At 65.5% G+C, this 17,707-nt stretch overlaps 2 protein-coding genes across 2 annotated transcripts; one reads left to right on the top strand and one right to left on the bottom strand.

Moving 5' to 3' along the window:
- Positions 1-1,876: 1,876 nt before the first annotated feature.
- PPDPF (pancreatic progenitor cell differentiation and proliferation factor) lies at positions 1,877-3,430 on the top strand. The gene is made up of 5 exons (XM_079944730.1): positions 1,877-2,000; positions 2,424-2,504; positions 2,722-2,799; positions 2,887-2,983; positions 3,057-3,430. The coding sequence occupies exons 2-5, from the start codon at positions 2,450-2,452 to the stop codon at positions 3,172-3,174; spliced, it is 348 nt and encodes a 115-aa protein (XP_079800856.1). The 5' UTR covers positions 1,877-2,000; positions 2,424-2,449; the 3' UTR covers positions 3,175-3,430.
- Positions 3,431-3,570: 140 nt separating this feature from the next.
- Positions 3,571-17,393, bottom strand: PTK6 (protein tyrosine kinase 6). Its single transcript, XM_079944593.1, is given in 16 exon segments — positions 3,571-5,045; positions 5,048-5,116; positions 5,342-5,506; positions 6,584-6,795; positions 8,103-8,187; positions 8,189-8,218; positions 8,222-8,247; positions 8,880-8,952; positions 8,954-9,034; positions 9,570-9,760; positions 10,019-10,140; positions 12,245-12,603; positions 13,846-14,110; positions 14,147-14,275; positions 16,902-17,079; positions 17,082-17,393. Coding segments are annotated over 16 exon segments (2,388 nt in total). The 5' UTR covers positions 17,266-17,393; the 3' UTR covers positions 3,571-4,826.
- Between the last annotated feature and the right edge of the window lie 314 nt (positions 17,394-17,707).

Below are 17,707 nucleotides of genomic sequence, written 5' to 3'. Positions count from 1 at the left end.
TGGGAGGAGTGGGGGATGGCAAATGGCCCTTAAGAATTAAATCTGATTTGCAGTAAAGTCACCATCCAGAATTAACGCCCTGGAGGAGGGCAGGAAGACGGCCAGGCCGTGCCTGTGGTGACCCTGGGAAGCAAAGGTCTCTGGCTGTGAAGGGAGGTTGGGGTGAGGGCTTGGGGGGCCACGCGTCCCTCCTTCAGGGTCTTGTCTCACGGCTATGAGCAATCCAGCTGACCCTCGCTGTGAACCACGGTTATCTTGGAAGCCCATGAAAGATGTGGCTGGATGGGTGGCAGGGAGAGACGCTGGAACCGTCCTTTTCCCGGTGACCAGCAGAGGTCCAGTCCATGGGGACACCAGGAAGAGACGGGGAAGGCCGAGAAGGAATGAGAGTCACCTGGGCCAGTAGCTGCACCTCGTCCAGGGTCCCCTGGCCACACTGCCACCCAAGCCAGGTCGCAGTTAGGAGGTCGGCAGCTTTGACCCCCACACAGCCCAATAAAGGGTTACATTCAGGGGCAGCAAGGCTGCTCCCCTCCTGGGGCCTCAGTTTGTCCGTCTCCTGAGTGAGAAGTTGGACTGAGGCTCAGGAATCCTGGAGGGGTCCTTGAGGGGGTGTGAGGATATAGAGGGCCCAGCCCAGGGGGTTATGGGATCTTCCTGATGGCCCCCCACCGAAGCCACCACAGATCTCCTGAGACCCTCCCAGCCAGCAGGGGCGAGACTGCCCAGCTAGGGCCTAGTGCCAAAGAGCCAGGGAGAGGACAGGGGGACTTCCCCTCCCTACAGAGGGAGGCTAGGGGTCGGGGGTGGGGGCGGGGAAGGCCGATTTCCACATTGGAAAGGAAGTCCTCCTCCCAGTTGAAGAGCCAGGGTGTGGCAGGGCCCAGGCCCTGCATGGAACATTCTGGGGCTGCCCAAAACTGGGGGCCTCGCCTCCAGCTACTGGTGACATCCCCAAACAGAGGTCTTTACCCCACCCACTGACATAAGCTTCCCCTCTGCCTGCCCTCCTTTCCTCTCTCCCTCCTCCCCCACCCATGCCTTGCAAGCAGCTGGATGCAAGCTGGCACTGAGAACGGGGAGTGGGTTCCAGAGCCCCCAGAGCTGTGAGGGAGACATGGGTGGGCTCCCCAGCTTCCCACCTGCAATGAGGTCCCTGAAGGGCTGGAAAGCTAGAGGCACACAGCTCGTTCTGGGTGGCACCCAGGCCGACAGCTGGGGGAGGGCACCCGCTGGCGGGGGCCCACGTCTGGTTGAGCAGATGTCCCCCCAGTATGGGTGAGAGTGGGGAGTGCCCCATCCTGAGCAGAGAAGGCCAGAGCAGAGGGGCACTGCGAGGGCTGGGCCTGCGGGGCTCAGCCCAGGACTGGGGGCAGCGGCAGAAACAGACCGGAAGTGCGGGGGCCACCGTCCGGCACCCCCGCCGCCTCCACGGAGCTGGAAAGGTGGAGACAGGCTGGACCAGCAGCAGGCCTGGGTCCAAAAGGATGGCCAGGGCCCGGGAAGCTGGGACGAGAGGTGGGAGGGAGACAGGCCCTGCTCTAGGACTGGGGCAGCGGTTATTTAACCACCCCAAGCCCAGGCCAGGCCTGGATGCGCTGCCCGGGCAGCCCAGGTCGGACGGACGCTGCAGGGCTGGACTTCCTCCAAGGGCAGCCAGCTAGGGCCAAGCCACGGGGGCGGGGCAGGGCAGGGCGGGGCGGGGCCAGGCTGAGCTTGGGGCGGGGCCTAGTAGGCCTCGCAGGGGTCCTGGGCGGGACTGGAGCCTAGCAGGGGCGTGGCCTCGCCGGGGCTGGGGCGGGGCCTGGATCGGGGCGGGGCTCGCAGGGCCCGGGGCGGTGCCGCCATATAAGGGGGCGCGTCCGCGCGTGCGTGCCCGGCGCGTCTGGGTCGTGGAGCCGTCGGCCGCGGTCTCCTGTGCCGATGGGCTCAGTGGCCTAGCGACCCGGTTCCCGCCGTCCGTGATCGAGCGCCGAGGCCCGCGAGGGGTCGCCGCCGAGGTGAGGGCCCGGGCGGCGCGTGGGTGGGGTCTAGCGGCCCGAATAGGAGCGACGGCTGGCGGGGCGGACCGCCCGGCGTCCGGGAGGACCGAAGAGCGCGGGTGGGAGGGGGCGGCGGGCAGGGCCCGGGGCGCGGAGCTGGGAGCGCGCCGGCTGCAGGCAGGGCCGCTTCCCGGAGCCCCAGGCCGGCGGCCCGGCGCACAAAGCGCCTTTGTTGTCCCGCGCGGCCTGTTCGGGCTGGTTAGAGCCGCCCGCGCGGAGAGGGCGGTCCCGGAGTTCCGGAGCCCCGCCTCGGCTCGGTAAACAAACCTGGCGTCCGCCCCTCCCGAGAACCCACGCGGCTGACCCTGGGGTCCGGGTGGGGAGTGCCCTTCGCGAGAGGCAGCGGTGACCGAAGGGGCTCCCCGACCCCCGCGTGCGCAGGTTTCCACCAGCCCACAAGCAAGAGCATGGCAGCCATCCCCTCCAGCGGCTCACTCGTGGCCACCCACGACTACTACCGGCGTAAGTAAGCCCCTTGCCCGCCCCCCCACCAAGTCTGACCCGGGCTCCCCCACCCAGCTTGTGGTGTCAGCTCCAGTTCCTTGAGAATCCGTATCCGAGTGGGGAGTGAGCGGCTAAGGACCCCTGGCATTGCCTGTGCTGCAGGCAAAGCCAGCCCTTGGTCCGGTGGGCTGGGGGCTCAGTGCCCTGTGGAGCTGACCTGGCCTCTTCTCTCCAGGCCGCCTGGGCTCCACTTCCAGTAACAGCTCCTGCGGAAGTGCCGAGTACCCTGGGGAAGGCATCCCCCGCCACCCCGGTGAGCGCAGGTCCACCCCTGGCTGTTCCCAGGGACTGACTGGAGGGGGTGGGTAACAGTACCGTGACCTCACTTTGCTTCTCTCAGGTCTCCCCAGAGCTGACCCGGGACACTGGTGGGCCAGCTTCTTTTTCGGGAAGTCCACTCTCCCGTTCATGGCCACAGTGTTGGAGTCCCCAGAGCAGTGAGTCCACCTTCCTGGGGGCCGTGGGGGGGGGGCAGGTGGTAGCAGCCTCTGACCACGTGCTCTCCTCCAGCTCAGAACCAGCCCAGGCCTCCACCGGCATGATCACCTGTGACCTGGCTCGGGAAGCCGTGGGGAAGCAGCAGCCTGGCGGCCAGCCTGGCCAAACCAACTCCAGGCCCCCGTCCTGAGTGGCCACCACCAGCTGCCGGGCGGGCTTCCTCCCCAGGCGCTGGGCTCATCAGAGCCCCCCTCCTTCCCCTCCCTGAGAGTGATCAGGCTGCAGCCAACACAAGCAGTTGGGTTTTTAATATCAAAACAGCAAAACACCAAAAAGGAAGTTGAGAGAACTCCACTCTTTACTGTCCAAGCCACGTGAGAGCCTTCCCGGCACCCTCTAACCTGTGCCTTGCACCGAGGAGAAAATAAACAAGCAGGCAGCAGCCACGTGGTGTGTGTGTGTGAGCTCCACGCCACCCCCGCCCCCGCGGGAGGAGTCACCAACCCCTCAAACTTCCCACTTCCTGGGCCCTCCTGGGGTCCCTCCCTAGCGGGCCACCTCCGAGATCTGGCTCCGGTTCACGTGGGCAGACAGCTCCGGTGAGTGTGGAGCCTTGTATCTGAGAAGAGGTGGGGTGCCTTGCTATCCTGGGGAGCCGGGGAGAGCAGGCAGTCCCAGGGCAGCCACTGAGGTCGGGGTCCTCGGAGTAAGCCCGCCTCGGCCCCTGCTGCCGCGGCAGGAGACAGGGTCTCTGGCTTGGGTCCGGAGCCCTCAGACGTGGGGCCCGGCGCCCTCGAGGAGGCCGTCCTCAGCCTGGTGCGGAGCAGCTCACGCGCCCTGCTCTCCCACGTGCCTTCCAGTAAGGGCGGCGTCTCCTGTAGCCTCTTGTAAGGCACACTCTGGGCAGGGCCCCCGGCAGCCTAAGGGTGAGGGGAAGGGGGTGTGGGAGGCTCTACGGGGCCCCACCCGGGGCAGCCCAGCTTTGGGCAGAGTCCTACTTGGGAGCTCTGTGTGTGGCTGGGGAGTCGTCTCATCCTCTGCTGGCCTCCTGGGGGCAGGCGTGGGGGGTAGGCTGGTGGCGTCCACGTGCCTCAGTGGCCGGCAGAGACTGACCGGGGCCTGGGGGTCAGGAGAGGGCAATTCAGTGAGGGAGCGGACGGAGGTTTGGTGTGAGGGCGGGGGCCTAGAGGGGTGGTCTCCACTGGTTAGCAGGCTGGGCTCAGCTGGCCACCCCGCCCCAGCTCCGCTCTAAGTCACGGGGGTCGGGAGTCCATCCCAAGGCATTTGGGTGGCTCGTGGCCCCCAAAGGCTGCACCTTCTGTCCTGCCTGCCCTCAAATGTGTCCAGGCACAGTTAGCCTGACCCCCACCCAGTCCTTTCGGTCACAGTGTCCAGACGTGGCCCCCCAGGCCCCCCGGGGGCAGCTGGATAGGAGCAGCGGCTGGCCCCGGGGAGCAGGCGTCAGTGCCCCTGTCTCCACAGAGGACTGGGGGGTCCACACCCCCTTATATCCAGGTCTCAGGCAAGGCCAGAGGGCACAGGGAGTGCAGCCAAAGCCTCGGTCCCCACCGCGCACGGCCCGGAAGCTCAGCCCTGGTCCTGACAGCCGGTGGGCTTTGGGTCAGGACCAGGGACAGGTCCACTCCCTTTGGAAGGAGGGGCGACCTGGCTCCTGGAGCCCCAGGGCAGGTGTTGGCTGTGGAGGTCCCAGCACTTTCCAGGAGCTGGTGTCAGGTGGAGGGGCAGTCCCAGCTCCTGGCTGCACTGGGCAACAGGTGGGCCCAGGGCTGCCCGAGCCCCTTCTCGGGAGTGTCCGGTTGATTCTGGGAGCTGTTGGTACCTTCAGCAAATCCTCAGTAAATCTGGGTCAGCCCACTCCCATGATCCGAGGTTGCTCAGGCCCCTCACGAGGGCTGGCCTGGCCTTCAGGCAGTGGCAAGGAGGCGGCCGACGCAGCAGGCTCTCGTACCTTCTGAGGCTGGAGAGCTTTTCCCGCAGCCCTTTGAAGCGGGGCCTCTGCTCGGGGTCCCTGTGCCAGCACGAGAGCATCAGCTTGTGTGTGTGGTGGGTGGGCACTCCAGGGGGCAGGGCATGCGGTAGCCCGCCTCTACCTCAGGAGGGCATGGACGTGCCTGTGGCGGGTGGGACAAGAGGGACTGTGGAGGCAGGGAGGCCAGTGCCGCCCCCCCTCCCGCAGGAAGCCTTGGGCTGTGCCCTCGCCCTCTGCATCCCTGGCACTCACTTCTAACGCCCTCCCACTGGACGGTGACGCCTGGAAGGCATCAGGCACCCAGTGATGGTGCAGGGGCCGTGTCCAGGTGACGGCCCCCTCCCGCCCTGCCCGCAGTTGGCAACACTGGGTGCCCAGTACCTGGACAGGGCATCTGACCCCTGCTGGAAATCTCATGGAGGAGAACCCCGAAGGACCAGGTGTCAGATTTGATGGAGTAATGCCCTCGGGAGAGTGCCTCGGGGGCAGTCCACTTGTAAGGGATGCTGTGGTCATGGAAGAGGTAGATGTTCTGCGATCAGACACGCTGGGGGCGGGCCTGGGGGCCGCCTGCACCCTCCCTCCCCACAGCATGGACAGGCTCGGGGAGCCCAGTGCTTGGTGGGCAAGTGTGCGGTCGGGACCCACACTGCGTCAGGGCTCCCTGGGACCCGTGCTGCCGGAGCTGAGCAGGCAGAACCCGCCCCAACAGGCCCTGCCCCAGAGGACCATAGTCGCAAAACCCAGCAGAGAGCTTCCCAGGACAAGGGGCAGAGTTTCTCCAGAAGCGAGCTGCAAGGAGACACCGGGAGGGGCGGTGGGTCAGCAGCCAAGCTGGCGTGGCGCTGGGGCCCGCTCGCGGAGCACACTGGAAAGGCTGACGCTTGGCTCTGGGGCATCACGATTCAAGGAGCCCCTCAACTTCTCAGCGTGTGACTGAGAGTCCCGGAGGTGCTGGTATCACCTGCCTGCTGGGCCAGGCTGAGCATGGAAGCAGGACACTGGCCAAGGGCGAGTGAGGGGTGGGCCCGCTCCCCCCACGCCCTGCCACCTGCGCACCATGCCCTGCTGTGCTGCCCCCAGCCGCTGGGCGCCCGAGCTGGCCCCGTGTAGCTGTCCTGGACTCAGGCAAGTGCCTGCACTGCCCTCCCAGGGGCCTCCTGATCCCGTTAAGACCCAGCTCCGGGGGCTTCCCTGGTGGCGTAGTGGTTAAGAATCTGTCTGCCAGTGCAGGGGACACGGGTTCGATCCCTGGTCCGGGAAGATCCCACATGCCGCGGAGCAACTAAGCCCATGTGCCGCAACTACTGAGCCTGCGCTCTAGAGCCCACGAGCCACAACTACTGAGCCCACGTGCCACAACTACTGAAGCCTGCGCGCCTAGAGCCTGTGCTCTGCAACAAGAGAAGCCACTGCAATGAGAAGCCCGCGCACCACAATGAAGAGTAGCCCCCACTCGCCCCAACTAGAGGAAGCTTGCGTGCAGCAACGAAGACCCAATGCAGCCAAAAATAAAATAATTAAAAAAAAAAAAAGATCCAGCTCGGGCTCCACAGCCCACATCTCACCTGAGGGCGGAAGGCCCACGGGAACCTCCAGCTCCCGGCACCCTCTGCTCTCCGCCCTCCCCTGGCCCTACCTTGATGAGCCTGCCCAGCCCCAAGTCCCCGATTTTGCAGATGTTGTTTTCCCCCACGAGGATGTTCCTGGCGGCCAGATCCCCGTGGATGTAATTATGCAATTCCAGGTAGCACATGCCCCCGGCCACCTGTGCTGCAATGCCCACCAGCTCCGAGATGGGCAGGGTTTTCTCATCGGAGTCTGCAGAGGCCAGGGGAAGCCAGCGTGAGTGGGGCCAGCCAGGGCCAAGTCCTCTCTGCAGACTCCTGCGCTCAGGGGTGGGGCTGGGACAAAGGGCAGATGGGCTGGTTTAAAATTGGAACTGTGGACCCACTGCAGCCCTTGTGGAGAGCTGTTAGGTATCAGAGTTACCACAGTCCATACATACCCTTTGGAATTTCCCTCTGGGAATCCACACTGAAGCAATAGGAACTCAAAGACGTATGTACAAAGATGTTCATCACAGCATTATTTACACGGTTAAAAACCTCAAAAGGTTTCAACAGGCACCTGAGTGGACGTGGCACATCCACGTGGTGGTGCAGAGACCGTCAGGATTTCATTTCTGATGAACAATTAGTGATACAGGAAACTGCTTGCAAAGATCAAGTGAAAAGCGCTGCAAATGTGGCCGTATTAAAATATACCCCCCAGAGGAGGTAGGGAGGGAGGGAGGGAGACGCAAGGAGGCGGAGATGTGGGGATAGATGTATGCATGTGGCTGATTCACTTTGTTATACAGCAGCAACTGACAAGCACTGTGAAGCAATTATACTCCATAAAGATGTTAAAAATAAATAAAATAAAATATACCCCCAGATACACACATATGCATACTGGGTGTCATTTATCCTACGGTGCACGTTTCTCCCATTTCAGCGTCTCTGAAATTGGGCTGCATCTGCATACAATGGCGCCTCCACGAACTGGCTGCGACTGTCTGGTTTGGGTGTTTAATGAAACACCGGGGCTTGTTATAGATGATGAGGTCTGTGCAGCAACGAGATACGTGGTGTGTGAGCGCGTGTGTGCGAGTGAGTGTGTAAGCAGACAAACACCAGAAGGAGGGACAGCGCCTTCTAGGAAGAGAGAACAGCAGTGAGAACCAGGCCTGTGTGTTCCAGAAGTTGGGGGGGGGGGCAGGCCACGCCAAGCGTTTGATTAAAATGGCCTCAGTTCACCGAAGGTGTAGGAATGATGAGTGGCTTTTCTTGTCTTTGTTCTTATCTGTATTTTGTCAAATTCCTGCAATGAACGGATGGTACATTTATCACAAGATATTTTAAATCCTTTCTTAAAACAGAAAAGGCTGATGAGCAATCCCAGGCTGTCTGGTGAATGGCAGGCGGGCGGGTGGGGGGCGGGGAGGGTCGGGGGGTCGGGGGGGGGCGGGGAGGGGGAGGGGCGGGGGCGGAGGGGGGGCGGGGGCGGGTTTTCTTTTTCTTTCTGTGCCTGTTTCCCGTTCCCTGCAGCGGCACGAGTCATTCTGGTCCCCCCACCCCGCTCACCCCGCAGCAGCTCCAGCAGGCTCCCCTTGGGCAGGAGCTCTGTGATGATGTACCCAGGGTCCCCCACAGTGCCAGGATGGGCTCGTGCGCGGCTTCTTCATGGCCTGGATCTCCGACTAGAACGTGTGCCGACGCAGAAGCTCAGCTGTCGGGGCAGGCGGGCGGCCTTGCTGGGTGCAGCCCTCGGAGGAGCTGAGCCCCTGTCCCACCCATCCCCCCGCCCGCACGCAGCAGCGGCTCAGGAAATGTGGGCGCCCTCCCCGACGCCCCAGCTCCCAAGCCAGGATGCCAGGGCAGACACAGCCTGGCCCCCGCTGTTCACACAAGGGTCCACTGTGCCCACCAGCTGCTCTCCCCACACCCCAGGGACCACAGACACCCCCATGTGGTTTATGCCTGCCCAAGCCAGACGTGGAGCTGGAACAACCCCTCCCAAGGGTGTTCCCTTGCACCCCTGGGCCCCTGGTTCCTGAAGTGGGCGATCCCAACCTCTGGTGGGTCCCAAGAAGATTTTAGATGAACCTTTTCAGATTTCTAGTGATCTACTTATTTTAATGGATTTCCTTCCATTTACATGAAGAATTTAAAATTCCCTTTTAAGATAAATGCATTTAGATAACAGCATGAAAGGAGAATGCCACCCGGACACTGCAGCAGGTGCCACAGGTGATCCAAGTTAGGGCAGCGAGTGGCTGGCAGGGCGTCAGGGCCCAGGGCTGCTGGGCTGCCCCACCCCCGTGAGTAAAGCCAGAAGTCCCCGGCCTGGAGCCCGCTCACCTCGGACGATCACCTTGATGGCCACTCGGACCTTGTCCTTCCAGAGCCCTTTGAAGACCTCCCCAAAGTAGCCGGAAGCCCAGCTTCCTGCAGAGCGTGAACTCTTCCCGAGGCCTCTCCCAGTCATCACAGTGGGGCAGGGGCTCCAGCTCATGCTGCAGGGACACGGGGCGGGGGCCCCCATCCTCGGGAAGTCAGCCCCTGGTCTATCATCAAATGTAGGGCCACGTCCTGCTTGGGAGGGTCCCAGTGTCCGGCATGTGGCCAGGCTCTCCCAGGGACTGCCCCAAGCCCGGCTGACCCCTGCTGTGTCCTGCAAACAAAGGCCACCACCACCCCTCCCCCGCACCTGCTCTGGGCCAGCGACACTGGCCTGACTGCCACCCACACAAAACTCCCGTCTGGCTGCTCGCCGGGGCACGTGGCCCGAGCTCCCAGCAGCCCAGAGACTCCGGACGCAGCAGGAGCACAGCTGACCTCTAGCTGGCCCAAGGGTGAGAGTGACTGGGCAAAGGAGGACACGTCCCCTGCCCACCGTCCCCCCGCGCCCGGCTCTGTACAACCACGGTTCCCACGTAGCCAGAGTCCCTGGGCTGAGTGTTCCCAGGGGTCCCCCAGCCAGTCAGGGAGTCAGGACCCACACCCACCTCCACCCGAGGGTTTGTGTCCCTGTTGGGGGCAGGGCCCTACCTTTCGGCAGGGCGAGGTCAGCCACAGGCCGTGGGACAGGCTCTGGGCCTCGTGGTGGTCCACGAGCTTGGGTAGGCTGAGGAAGGACACAGCCTCGTTGAGGTGCAACTGGCCGTCCTGCCACCAGATCTTGTAGTGGCGAACGGTCTGCTGGTCCCGCACCGGACGGAGGGGACGCTTGTGAACAGGCGCTGAGAGAGGCCCACTGGCAGGGGTGCCCCCAACGCGGAAAGGAGAGAAACGGCCAGACCCCGGGGAAGGCACCCAGGCCGCAGGGCCTGCACCCACTGAGGGTCAGAGCTCCCAGAGCAGGGCCTGGACGTCACAGCGCAGTGGAGGGGACAGGCCGGAGGGGCCGGGCTCTGCATGCACGAAGGGCTTAGGGACCAGGAGCCCCGAAGTCAGGCCCAGGTGGGGCTGCGGAGCGGGCAGGGGCGGGAAGCGGGCACCCGAGAGGACGCAGTTGGCGCCCGGCTTCTCGCTGACCCGGATCAGGAAGGCCCCCAGCTCGTTGCCCGTGGCCTGCAGTCGGTGCAGGGCTTCCGAGAGAGAGATCGGGCCAAAGAACCACCTGCGGGGCGGGGGGACCCTGAGCCGCGCGGCTCCCCGCCTGTGCCCCCCACCAAGTCCCAGCCCACCTGATCCGCTGCCTCCTCGTGCCCCCAACCCCGGCCCACAGCTGCCCGCGGACACTCACTGACCCAAAGGCCCCTTCTTTGCCCATCACCGACCCCAAATGTCCCAAGTGGCCAGTTCTGGACCCCAGGAAAGACCCTGGTGACCCAGAAGTGGAGAAGGCCCCTCCCACTACCCTTCCCGGACTGTCCCCCGTCTGTGCGGACAGAGCCCCCCATCCTGTGGGTACAGCAACCCTCCCCGACCTCGGCCGTGGCTCTGTGGCCATTCTCTCGGACCACATCGTTCTGTGACTCTGTGGCCGCCTTGTGTACCCGGGCCACAGGCACGCCATGCTCTGGCACCGTGGGACCTGGGGACGCACATGCACCCACACACGTGCACAGGCATTCTCACACCCCAGCTCCCAGCGCCAGGGCAGGGCTGGGCCTGCGGAGTTTCCCAGGGGACCTCTGCTGCCAACCGCCCCGCCCTTTGCGCCCTCGGCTCCCTCAGGCCCCGTCGGAACGTGGGTCCCTGCACGGAAGACCACTGCCCAGCACTGAGCCCCGTGGGGTCCACGGGCCACCCCCACCAATCCAGCACCTCTGGAATCGCTCCCATTTGCCCCACCCCCCACGAACCACCCTGCCTCCTTCCCCTTCTCGAGCGTGCTGGGTTCCCAGGGCCCGCGGCCTCTGCACTGGCAGTGCCGGCCCCTGCCTTGTCGCTGCCGGGGGCCCTGCCTGAGATGGTCCTGTCTGCACCAGGCTTAGTGTCCCCCCGGAGGGGCGGCCCTGCCCGCGTCGGCTCCCCTGCCTGAGATGGTCCTGTCTGCGCCAGGCTTAGTGCCCCCCCGAGGGGCGGCCCTGCCCGCGTCGGCTCCCCTGCCTGAGATGGTCCTGTCTGCACCAGGCTTAGCGCCCCCCCCGAGGGGCGGCCCTGCCCGCGGCGGCTCCCCTGCCTGAGATGGTCCTGTCTGCACCAGGCTTAGCGCCCCCCCCGAGGGGCGGCCCTGCCCGCGGCGGCTCCCCTGCCTGAGATGGTCCTGTCTGCACCAGGCTTAGTGCCCCCCCGGAGGGGCGGCCCTGCCCGCGTCGGCTCCCCTGCCTGAGATGGTCCTGTCTGCACCAGGCTTAGCGCCCCCCCCGAGGGGCGGCCCTGCCCGCGGCGGCTCCCCTGCCTGAGATGGTCCTGTCTGCACCAGGCTTAGTGCCCCCCCCGGAGGGGCCGCCCTGCCCGCGTCGGCTCCCCTGCCTGAGATGGTCCTGTCTGCACCAGGCTTAGTGCCCCCCCGGAGGGGCGGCCCTGCCCGCGTCGGCTCCCCTGCCTGAGATGGTCCTGTCTGCACCAGGCTTAGCGCCCCCCCCGAGGGGCGGCCCCGCCCGCGTCGCTCCGGCACAGCAGGCGCTCAGTGAGTGGCGTGCACAGGCACACGGGGGGGCCGTGGGAACCCCCCCAGACCCTCCCGTCCAGAGCTCAGGGAACCACCTGGGGTCGCGAGGACACACGCACGCCGGCTGCGCCTGTGGCCCAAGCTTGCTGGGCCGCCCCCAGGCGCACAGTCGTCTCTGGGAGCCACCTTGCCAGCGACGGGCAGCCGTGCTGGTACGGGCCGCAGGTCTGTGGCCCAACCCCGGGCGGGCCTGTCGCAGTGGCCTTCCCGCTCCCTGACTAGGCCAGCAGGCTGGTTTCCGGAGTTTGGAAGGTGAGCGAGGCTTCACACCCCAAAAGGCCCAGGCTCTGCCTTGGACTCACTGTCAGCTGGCTGCCCTTCTCTGGGTCCCGGCACGGAGGAGGGGCCGGAGCCTCTGCAGCCCCCATCCCCAGATGTCACACAGCAGAAGCCCGGCCAGGGATCCCAAGGCCAGGATGGTAGGCCCAGCCCCACTGGGGGGGCAGGGAGACAGAGCCACGGGCCACCCTCCTTGGCAGCCCAGGGTCCCTGCCCGCACCCGGAGCCCAGCCACAGCGGCGCAGAGCTCTGTCCCGATAGACGCCCTGCAGGGCCCAGGGACGGGCAACTTGGAGTGACCCACGAGGGCCGCGGGGAGACTCACGGCTCCAACCCCACCGTCTCCTTGGCCAGAGCCCTGCCCACCCGGTCCAGCAGCACGGTCCACCACCACTCCTCCTCCTTTCTGGCCACATGGAAGAGGTCCCCTGCCCGGAAGCTCAGCTCCTGGGCTGTGCGGGCCTCGAAGTCCCAGAGGCCCACATACTTGTGCTCCTGCTGCCCACCGCCACTGCCCCAGGCTCCAAGGGGCCCCCACCCACCTGGTCTGATGACCTTGACCGCCACGAGCATGGAGTCCAGCCACAGGCCTTCCCACACCTCCCCGAAGTAGCCTTCGCCCAGCTTCCTCCGCAGGGTGAACGCAGAGCGGGGTCGCTGCCACTCGTCCTGTTCAGGGGGCTTCTGCGGGTGTGGGGGGCATTCAGGGCCTTTGCCCATGGCTCCCTAGGCAGAGTGGGCAGCTGCTCCTGGGGCCCCAGGCCTCTGGCCCTCTGCCCCTGCGCCCCAGCACACGCTCAACTCTGGCCCTGGCCGGGGCAGGGGGCCCGGGTGCTGACCTCCGGAGGCCTGGCCCTAATTGCTTCCAGACCTAATGGCACCTTTGCTGGCGGCAGGCATCCATCCACAAGCGCTCGTTACTGCCCCTGTCCGGACTGTCACTAAGAGACCAGAGGAACCAGATGGCTGCCCGGCCCCCCGGCAGGACCGCTCACCTGGGACAGGCGCAGGTACCACGGCTCCAGCGCAGGTGTGGCGCCATCCCCACTGGCATCTCCTCCCACAACCTCCGCACTGGCCTGGGGCTGCCGTGGGCGCCTTCCCCAACCTGCCCTCCCCTCCTGGCCGCTCTACAGGGCTGGGCGGGGTGGGAGGGCATCCTACAGGCCTCATCTTCCCCCCACCCCAGAGAATCCCATAGAAATATAACACCTGGGCTTCCCTGGCAGCGCAGTGGTTAAGAATCCACCTGCCAGGGCTTCCCTGGTGGCGCAGTGGTTGGGAGTCCGCCTGCCGATGCAGGGGACACAAGTTCGTGCCCCGGTCCGGGAGGATCCCGCATGCCGCGGAGTGGCTGGGCCCATGAGCCACGGCCGCTGGGCCTGCGCGTCCAGAGCTTGTGCTCCGCGGCAGGAGAGGCCACAGCAGTGAGAGGCCCGCTTATCACAAAAAAAAAAAAAAAAAAAAAGAATCCACCTGCCAATGCAGGGGACACGGGTTCAAGCCCTGGTCTGGGAAGATCCCACATGCCGTGAAGCAACTAAGCCCGCGAGCCACAACTACTGAGCCTGTGCACCACAACTACTGAAGCCCGCGCGCCTAGAGCCCATGCTCCGCAGCAAGAGAAGCCACCGCAATGAGAAGCCCGCGCACTGCAATGAAGAGTAGCCCCCGCTCGCCACAACTAGAGAAAGCCCACGCACAGCAATGAAGACCCAACGCAGCCAAAAATTAACTAATTAATTAATTTTTAAAAAGAAATATAACCCACAGGGATGAATCAGAGTGTGGAGGAGTCACTGGGGCACCTGCTCCCAGGCTTCATCAGGTCCCCCCCTGGCAGCACCCAGTGGGCCAGCTGGACGCGTGCTGGACAGTGTCTCAGGAGGGGCAACCTGGCAGGTAGGGGGGTGGGCATGGGCCCACCTGGGGCTCACAGGGCTGTCGCAGCTTCCAGTGGGCTTTGCAATAGGCCAGCAGCTCCTCCAGGCTGGGGACGAGCTGGTCCTTCTGCAGGGAGAGGCTGCCAGTGGCTGCTGTGGGGATGCTGTAGTGGTGGACTTTGGTCCGGGCCCAGACTGGGAGGGCACAGAGACGGAGGCCACATCTCGGCTGCAGCCTGCCCTGACCCTCCCGCCACCCCAACCAGGTGATGCATACTGTCGGGTCCGAGGCGGGTTGGGGGCTGGCACTGCCTGGGAAGCAACCACCCCAAGGTCAAGGGCACCTGGTAGCTGACAGGGAGTAGTCCCCATGGCTGCTCTCGCTGGGCCGCACGGGGAAGGCCCCCAGCGCGCTGGGTGGGGGCAAGAGCAGCTGCTGGGCCTGGGTTCGGCTGATGCCACTGAAGTACTCGCTGCAAAGGGCAGGCCCAGGGGTCCCCACACCAGCCCAGCCCCGAGCAAGCCCTGCCCACCACGGGCCAGGCCCCAGAGGCCCACTCCGCGCAGGTGAGAGGGAGAAGGAACACCTGGCTCCCGGTACTGGGGACCCAGTCCGGGATCCACACCTGCCCCAGCCCCCAGGGCCCAGCCTCTGGAGTCATCGGGGACTGGACACAGGTGGGGGTGCCCCCCAAAGAGGGGACCAGGTAGGCAAAGCTGGCGGGTGGGTGCTGCTGGAGCCTGGGGTGATCTGATATTGCAGATCAGCGGCTGAGACAGGCCTGCCCTGGCACAGAGGCCTGTGCCCACCCTGGGGGGCTACAGGGAAGGAGCCAGAGTCAGTCGGGGGTCTGGGCTGAGGCTGGAGGCAGGAAGGGGTGGGGTGATGGGGGGCAGAGCGGCACAGGCCTGAGGGACGTTGGGGGGGAAATCAGCAGACACGCGGGGAAGTGTCAAGGACCTGTGGACCTGGGTCTCCCGAGACGAGCCCTGGCTGGATGGCAGGCTGGGGACACACTGATGTGGGAGCAGGACGCACAGCCCCGTGCAGCTGCTGGGCTCCTCCTGCAGCCGGGCCTGCTGTCTGGGACCCTCTAGCCAGGAGAGCCTCTCCCACGGGAAGGGCTACAGGGGGCCTTCCCTGGACAGCAGTGCTTCCCACCCCACCCCTCCCCTGGACCCACTTCGGGGCCTGGGGGGCTGGGCCCAGCCCCCGCGCACATCCCGCCTTCCGCGACGTTCTTGGAGCCCGTCCCCGGAGTGTGCAGCAGTGGGCGACAAGACCGGGGGCCCTGCAGCTGGAGAGCAGTGAGCCTCTCTGTGGGGGTTGAGGGGTCTCCCCGGCCCGCCGGCCTGGGGACAGGAGCCAGGTAGCTCGGGCTGAGGACACCACGAGTGTGGCAGCCCTTGCATCTCAGCCCAGACACACAGTCATTAGCTCTTCCTCCCAGCAGCCCCTCCCCTCCCCCAGGACCCTGCCAGCCGCCTCCAGGAGCTGCTCTCGGGGTCCGTCCTCCACCTGGGATGACTGTAGGCCCCTACCCATCAGAACGGCTGGCTGTGGGGTGGTGGCCTGGAGTCCTCTCAGAAGGCACCTTCCTGGGAATCAGGCTTTTCCCCCAGATGCAAATCCCCCAGGAGACTGTGGGAATGCTGAGGGGCCCTCAGGATGCTGAAGGTGGCCTGAGTGAAGCTGAGACCTGCTGCTGGTCGGCAGAGACCGAGCTTGGTGCAAGACCAGGGGCCTGCGTCAGGGCGAGGTCTGGGCAGCTGAGCCTCACTTTGCTGGCCCCGTTAACCAACCAGCTTCTGGCCTGTTCTCAGCCAGCATTTCACCTCTTGGTGCTGGGGCTGGGAAGAGGCGTCTCTGCCCCAGGGTTCCCCAGCTGGCGCCCCCTCCATCTAGAAGTCAGGGATGGGACTTCCCTGGTGGCGCAGTGGTTAAGAATCCGCCTGCCAATGTGGGGGACATGGGTTCGAGCCCTGGTCTGGGAAGATCCCACATGCCGTGGAGCAGCTAAGTCCATGTGCCACAACTACAGAGCCTGTGCTCTAGAGCCCACGAGCCACAACTACTGAGCCCACAAGCCACAACTACTGAAGCCCGTGCGCCTAGAGCCCGTGCTCCGCAACAAGAGAAGCCACCGCAATGAGAAGTCCGCGCACCGCAACGAAGAGTAGCCCCTGCTCGCTGCAACTAGAGAAAGCCCGCATAGCAACGAAGACCCAACGCAGCCAAAAATAAATAAAATAAATAAATAGAAGCCAGGGATTACAGTGGCCGAGACGTTCAGGAGAAAGACGGGGAAGGACCACGCCCGGGGCGTGGATCGAACGTTTGAGGCCCAGTACTGTGTCCACAGCCACAGGGCACTGTGTCCACAGCCACAGGGCAGGGCCCTGCTCAGCGCTGGCACACAGCTGTGCCGGGAGGCTACCCTGTCCTGCGGACCCTGAGCCTGCGCCGAGAGGTCACCTCCTCTGGAAGAGCGCCCAGCCTCTGCTTCCCCCCCATGATCACAGACTGGCATGCAAACAGACAAGTGTCTGTGCCAGCCTCTCCCCACCTGTAGACTGCCTTGGCCCTAGGGGCCGAGGGCACTCAGGGCAGTGGGTGGGCTCCCCCACCTGGATCCAGCCTCCAAATGAGCCTCTCTGGGAGCAATCCCAAAGGCCAGGGCCATGTTTGCCCCATACCTGGCCCAGAGCAGGGGGAGGGGGCCAGGTGAGTGAGGACAGGTGAGAAGGGTGGGCGAAGACATCTCTGTGACCCAGCTTATCACCCCTTCCAGCCCCGGGTCACCACCTCACCCCGTCACAGCACAAGCTCACTACTGTCCTCACCGTCTCACTCAGAACTGCATCCCAGTCCCCAGTCCCCTGCCCTCCAAGGAATGACCCGTCAGCAAAGATTGCTGGGTGCCAGGCCTGAATCCCTGGGTGCGATCAGGAGGGCCTGGCGAGTGCCGCACGCACACACACCCACCAGCCGGCTCGCCCCCGGCTGAACCACGCCTGCCAGAGTCCCTGCCACCTTCCCTCCCAGCGGAATCGGGTGCCCAGGCTTACTCCTGTCTCCCCAGAGGGGGCGGTACTCACGGCTGGTTCCAGAGCGTCTCAGGGGCGGCCTTGGCCACGTAGGTGATGGGCACCAGCCCCGTGCTGGGCCAGCCCGCGAGCCGGCGGGCGAGGATGTAGCCGCCCTCCTCCCTGAGGGCGTGCAGCCTCTCCCCGCGTCTGACACTCAGGTCCTCCGCGCTCCGCGCCGTGAAGTCAGCGCCCTGAAGAGCTGCGCGGGGGCCGGGGGGTTGCAGGGCTCCGCGGTGGGGGGCTCCGCTGCCGCGGGTTCCGGCTCCACGTCGGCGTCGGAGTCCGGGTTCGGGAACCGCGGCGCGCCCGCCGGCCAGATCTTGTCCCAGAAGAAGGACAGGAAGGTCAGCAGCTTCCTGAAGAAGGGCTCCATGCCCGGCGGTGCGCCAGGCCCTGCAGGGGTCGGAAAGGGTGCAGCAGCGGGGCTCGGGGACCCCGACGGGGAGAAACTGGCGGCGCGGCGCGACGGTGAGCGCTGGAGCCTCGCTGGCGCAGGGGGGGCGGGTGAGAGTCGCTCCAGAGGTCCCCGCCCGCTCCCCGCGGTGCTCACATCAGCACAGGGTGGCCCCCCAGCCCCGGCCACACGACGGCCGCTGCTCTCCTCGACCTCCAGGGTGTCTCGCAGGCGGCACTGGTACCCCGACCGCTCCGAGCCGCGTGCGTCTGGGCCGGGATCTGTCCCAGGACGGCGTCGGGGCGGGGCCTGGAAGAGGGTTTCCCGAAACCTGCGTCTGGGCGGGGCTCTGGGGCGGGGTCTCGGTGGGTGGGGCCGTGGTGGGTGGGGTCTCGTGGGCTGTAGAAGGCGACGCAGGGAG

This window comes from Stenella coeruleoalba (genome assembly GCF_951394435.1).
Source record: "Stenella coeruleoalba genome assembly, chromosome: 15".
NCBI classification, from domain to species: Eukaryota; Metazoa; Chordata; class Mammalia; order Artiodactyla; family Delphinidae; genus Stenella; species Stenella coeruleoalba.
The sequence above is the reverse complement of the archived record's forward strand: the minus strand, read 5'-3'. Positions and strand labels throughout refer to the sequence as shown.